The sequence below is a fragment of the Hyperolius riggenbachi genome, chromosome 3, assembly GCF_040937935.1.
Source record: "Hyperolius riggenbachi isolate aHypRig1 chromosome 3, aHypRig1.pri, whole genome shotgun sequence".
Lineage (NCBI taxonomy): Eukaryota > Metazoa > Chordata > Amphibia > Anura > Hyperoliidae > Hyperolius > Hyperolius riggenbachi.
The window spans coordinates 245384790-245390789 of record NC_090648.1 but is presented as its reverse complement, the minus strand read 5'-3'; the positions used below and the strand labels follow the sequence as shown (position 1 = coordinate 245390789).

Below are 6000 nucleotides of genomic sequence, written 5' to 3'. Positions count from 1 at the left end.
CTTTATATTTAGGCCTATGTGAGGTGGACAATGTATTCTCTCAAATTGGAACCAGGAAGGGGGGGAGGGCTGGGATGGGATACTGTTGTTGTAGCTGTTTGTTTTTTTGTACTGTCTTGCAAAATTCAAAATAAGAATTGTTTTACAAACATTTTTTTTTTACAGCAGATAGCGTTGGTATATTTTACTCACATTCCATCCAGTTAAAAAGAAGGAAGGGTCTTTGCTTTAGTTGCTTACTCACTTTCAAGCTATTTTTATACTCAGGGCTTGAGGTATACTTTTTGCCCTTCTGCAGCAACCTTCTTCTGAAGCTCTCATTTAGTGTAAGTAGCTTCCCCTTAAATGGTGGTTATGGCCCACCCATCCTTGTCCTACAGCCTCCTCATGGGCAATACACACCTTACCACCCTCATCCAGCCGCCTCTTTAATGTGTAACCTTCATGGTCAGCATCTGACTTATCTCATGCAGCTTTTCTCTGTCAGCAACCCCCTTTTTAGCCTTTTTTTCCATTTGCAGCCTAGCCTTTAATGCTGCAGTCTCCCACTCCTGTGCCCAACCTCCCACATGGGCAACAGATACTGTATGTAGTATCTCACTTCTAAGCTACTTTTACAGACCATTGTTTAAGCTAATTATAATATTCTACTTTATGTTTGTGTATTTTTAGTCTCACAATCCACGCTGTGTAATAGAGAGCTCTGTAATTTGTTTTGCGTCTGACTGTCAGAACAACTTTGTGGTACTGTTGATAAAAAAAACAAACAAAAAAACACAAATTACATATACAACTCTTCTGTCCATCCTAATTTTGCAATACATGTATATTCAACAGTTATCAAGAAAACCAGGCCCTTTTCAGGCAGATCAAGCAGAAGCAGCGGTACTAATAAGGGTATGGGTGTTGAAGGGGGGGACTTGCCATGTGTCACCACCCACCACTTACAGTGTCATTCATTGTAGTAACAAGGAGGATGAGGAAAATGACAAGGAGTGTGGCTCAGCATAAGATGAAGGTTCTAACCACCACAGTCAGAAGCAAAGTGAGGAGAAGCACACCAGCAACAAGTCAACTTATCAAATGGAGATGGGTGCCTACAGGGTCTCTCCAATTTGAACATAAGAACAGGGTCTCTCAAATTTGGGTATGTTATAATAAATTTCTAACTAAACCATGATATTCTACAAGATCTGTTGTCAGCACTTGAGACAGGGCAAGAATCTTGAATACCTTGGTGTAACTTGCATGATTACCCATATGATGGTCTTTTCCACCATTGAGTGAAGCAACCACCTGGCCCAGTGGAAAAGGCAGCTGGCTCACCCTACTCTCTCTCCCACCACTATATTTGCAACTTTCTTCACCACCACATCCTTTGATGATGCTACACAAGTATCTCCTACTGATTCTCTTTAGAGTGAGGTAAATCGTGGCAAAGCCTCATTCTCCTAATTTTACCACCCTCTACTCCACACTCTAAGGGCCTTATGCCACTACTTTGAGGCTTACCATTAGGATCAGCATTTAAATGAACCTTGGATTACTCAATGCATTCTTGATGTTTCCTCAAATCATATTGAGACATGTCCATATTGGGTCATATAACTTTTCTCCTGATTTTTCTCCAGGTAAACCTTATCGATAAAATACTTTTAAAGCTCCCACCCAGCAAGAAATCACTCAAAATTAGTTTAATATTTACTAATCGTTAGTACTTTTTGAATTGCTAAGTATTGAAACACTACTTTTTTGGTAAAATGAAAAATGATCTCCTTGGAGAAAACTCAGGAGAAACGTTGATAGGATATAGCCCTTTGAGTGACTCTGCTACTTTCTTCCCATGGGGCACTGCAGAGTTAATAATAATAATAATAATAACAATTGCAGTATTTGTATAGCGCCTTTCTCCTGTCAGACTCAAAGCGCTTGCGAGGCAGCCACTAGAGCGCACTCAGTAGGCAGTAGCAGTGTTAGGGAGACTTGCCCAAGAAACTCCTTACTGAAATAGATGCTGGCTTACTGAACAGGCAGAGCCGAGATTTGAACCCAGGTCTCCTGTGTCAGAGGCAGAGCCCTTAACCATTACACTATCCAGCCACTGTAATGGAGTTGAGTTGCTGTGCAGAGAGACATGCTCTCCATTTGTCACACAAGGGAGAGCCAGGGGTTTATGATATTTTACAACCCGATACATAACAACCCAGTGCCTTATGCACATAAATGTACTGCAGCTATCTATTGATATCTTTCTCATGCTATGTTACGCATATCATACTAAATATTCACTATCGCTCTCTTCACCTCCATAACTTTATTCTTACCCAATCACTATAAAAGACCTGGCAATTCTCACTCATTTATCTGATATCAGCAAGTGAAGAGGGGAAACCATGTTAAAAAAAGGTTTTTGTGCATAAAAACTGGTAAATGTACCAAAATACATATTTTATTAATATACAGAATAGGTTGGATCATTTGCAGAAATTCTTTAATCATTATAGATTGATCTTGTCTTCAGTGGACTAATCTTCTCAACATTAGCAGTAATTTTACACATAATAAATGCTCTTGTAAGGGTCTATTTCCACCAGCATATGGCATTCCGCATTAGTTTTCCTGTATGCGGATTTCTAAGTTCTTACCACTTTTGTAATGTGGAAATCCTTATGCGGCTACCAAGCATTGTCAGGGAAACGGATGCGTGCTGCAGAAATCTGCAATATGCAATCCATATTTTTTTTCTGCATCGCACCACAATGGCAAATTCACATTCAATGGAAATAACTCTATTGACATACAGTTTCTATGTGAATATTCACGTTGCAAATTGCACTATGTGTGTATAATTTACAGCGCTGCAATTTTGCCCCACAGGTATACAAGTAAGGTTCAAATACAAAGTTTAGTCCTTTCTTCACTTATAGCCCAACTCCTCCCGTGTGTATGCACTCTATTGAGGTTCAGCAAGTGCCCCCTACACAGTCTTTAATTTATAGATAGATAGCGCTCCACTCTGCTCGTGTTTCATCAAAGTTCATCAGCATTCATCAGAAGAGGAAACCAAGAAGAGTTCCCCTTAGGGGCTGCACTCACCCAAGACGTGTGACCACTGTAAGACTGGTCAATAAACGCCCCTGTCTCCTTCTATGGCCGACTGCCCGATCTCAGCTTCTGACGGCGCTCCTTAGTGTAGACTCCAGACGATGCTCCTTAGTGTCGGCTCCCCGCTGGTTCCTCCTTATAGTTTGTTCCTGGTGTAAGGCCCACCTCAAACAGAATGAGCCTCATATAGCGTAATTCCGTTATATAAAAGATGCTTTATTCCATAAAATATACTCACAAACATGAGATATACACAGCGCGTAGAGTGTTTACACACAGCCCGTATAAACACTCTACGCGCTGTGTATATCTCATGTTTGTGAGTATATTTTATGGAATAAAGCATCTTTTATATAACGGAATTACGCTATATGAGGCTCATTCTGTTTGAGGTGGGCCTTACACCAGGAACAAACTATAAGGAGGAACCAGCGGGGAGCCTACACTAAGGAGCATTGTCTGGAGTCTACACTAAGGAGTGCCGTCAGAAGTTGAGATCGGGCAGTCGGCCATAGAAGGAGACGGGCGTTTATTGACCAGTCTTACAGTGGTCACACGTCTTGGGTGTGTGCAGCCCCTAAGGGGGACTCTTCTTGGTTTCCTCTTCTGATGAATGCTGATGAACTTTGATGAAACACGAGCAGAGTGGAGCGCTATCTATCTGAAAAATTAAAAATTGCACTATGTGGAAACAGGCCCTGAATCAACCCTTGCTTTGCCATCATTTAGCTGAGCAGTGCTGCTGTCCCATATGGTGGTTGGGTTGCTAGGTTGTAATATCATTATTAAAGTTCTTCCTAAACTGTATCACTACTTAAGATTTCTTGTTTCAGCTAATATAGAAGATCTTGTTCAACTGAACAGGAGTGCATGAAACAGCACAGAGCTAATAGTACTTAATTCACCACTGCATGCTCTTGTCTCTCAAAGTGGGAACAACACCTCCAGAATGTTGAGAGTTCAGACCGTTACATACAGAAAGTCACATTTATATAAAGAGGTAATGACAATTTAGTACCAGCCGAATAAAATGAATACCCAAGAAGTAAAATATAATAGAAAAGCGCAGAAGGAAAAAAAATAAGGGCAAATAAACCTGTAAAAAAACCTAGGTCTCGTTTATTATGTTAAATAGGCAGGAAGCCGCACAAAACTAAGCATGTCAGAACCCACAAAGAAAAAAAAAAAACAGGGACATTTTGTCCTTGTTTGTGCATATTACATATTCATTGATGCAGAGGGGGCCATGATTAAAATAAAATACAGCCGCATAAATGCTCCAAATTGTTTTGCTTGTGCATCAAACAAAAGAGAAAGCTTTGTGGTAGTTTCTCACGGCAGGCATAATGGGAAGCCAGGCTCTGATTTACTGCATGCCCTGCCTTCTGCAGCTCCACGTTAACTTAGAATATCAGCATGGAAGGTCACGCAGTAGGATTGACCTTTCCCTAATCACTGCACATCAGCTACTATAGGCACGGCTCATTACAGGGAAATTCTTCAACACACAGCCTTTAAAATTAAGACAGGCTTTGATTTTTTTGGGAAAGTAAATAATTTTATTTTGTAGGGTGGTAGGAGACAAGAAAAAAGAGATACTAAATCAAATGTAATAAGCCATTTTGCTGTCTGGGCTTCCTGTGCTTCTAGACCCTGTTAGGTTTAAAATGCATTTTAATCCTGTATCGACTCAATGCTTGTAATTTCATTTTTTGCCAAAGAAGGTCAGAACATTTTCTTTCCCAGCGTTCTCTGTTTTTCTGTAGAAATGCCTGCGTTGTCACTAAATTGGTTGCCAGGACACTGCAATTTCCATAGAAGTTAAACTGAGGTCCTGCGGTTGTTTTGTCATCACCATTATTAGAATATGATGCAGCTGCAGGGACTAAAAGCTCTCCTGCCTTTTACAATTGGCTGCTTAGGACAAATGGCGGGTGACTAATGCAGGATAAACTACTTGTTCAACCTTGGAGCAGTTGGTTCAATTTTCCATTTCTAAGAGAGCAAGTGTTTCAATTGAGAATTTAACAGAGGGGTGTCCCTTTTTAACAGAACATCATTAGTGCAAAAGAACTTAAGAGCTGTAGAAAATAGGACATAATTGGTTAAAATTAAATGCTTTTTTCTCCACTTACCAGCCATTTGCTGAATGCCGCTAAATGCGCCCAGGTTACTGGAGGAGGTGGCTTGCTGCAGGAGCTGTACATAAAAGAACAAGAAATCAAGCAGTGAGGCATCCACAATCAGACAAATTGGCTGCTTGATATGCATTGTCGCACACAGTTTTTCCCCCTTCCTCGTTTATTCCATTTCTTAAAGACTTTTTTTTGCTCACGGATGGACAGGGTGTCCCTTGGGTCAGTGCTGTAAATCTGTATCAATGTCTAATCTCTGCAAAGAAAGCAGTACGCACTAGGGGGACTCAATAAAATGACTGCTTTAAAAACAATTAATCAATTTAGTCTTTTTAGCAGGCAGGTGTTAAATACATTTAAACTGACACAGCGCGACTAATTAAAGCCCTCAGTAGTATTGTAGTTACCATAACTCATCTTCAGATATGATTCTATTTTTTTCCCTTTCTTCCAGCAATGTGCTTCTTTTCCCATTAATACCTTGACTTCTGCGTTTGTTCACCGACTGGCTAGTAAGAAAAGACGCTCTGCTATGTGATTACGTTATAAAGTTTTAATGGTGGAATTTATGAAGCTCTTATGTGCATACTGAACAGGCATTAAGTATGATATGCACTAATAAACCTGAAGGCCCCTTGAGTTAAATACTAATTACTCATTAAATGTCAGTGTAGCAGAAAACTAGTTGTTAAGTATACATGTTATTCAGCTGCTATAATCATTCTTTCCTTGTTATTTAGAGTACTGAAAATAATTACCA

General features: G+C 40.1%; 1 protein-coding gene across 19 annotated transcripts in view; it reads right to left on the bottom strand.

Annotated features, from left to right (window-relative positions):
- CELF2 (CUGBP Elav-like family member 2) overlaps positions 1 to 6000 on the bottom strand; it is a 688411-nt gene that overhangs the window by 107907 nt on the left and 574504 nt on the right. For all 19 annotated transcript variants that reach the window (XM_068276071.1, XM_068276070.1, XM_068276073.1 and 16 more), the window contains exon 8: positions 5241 to 5304. In XM_068276071.1, coding sequence (XP_068132172.1) covers positions 5241 to 5304 — 64 coding nt within the window. The remainder of the gene's footprint in view (positions 1 to 5240; positions 5305 to 6000) is intronic.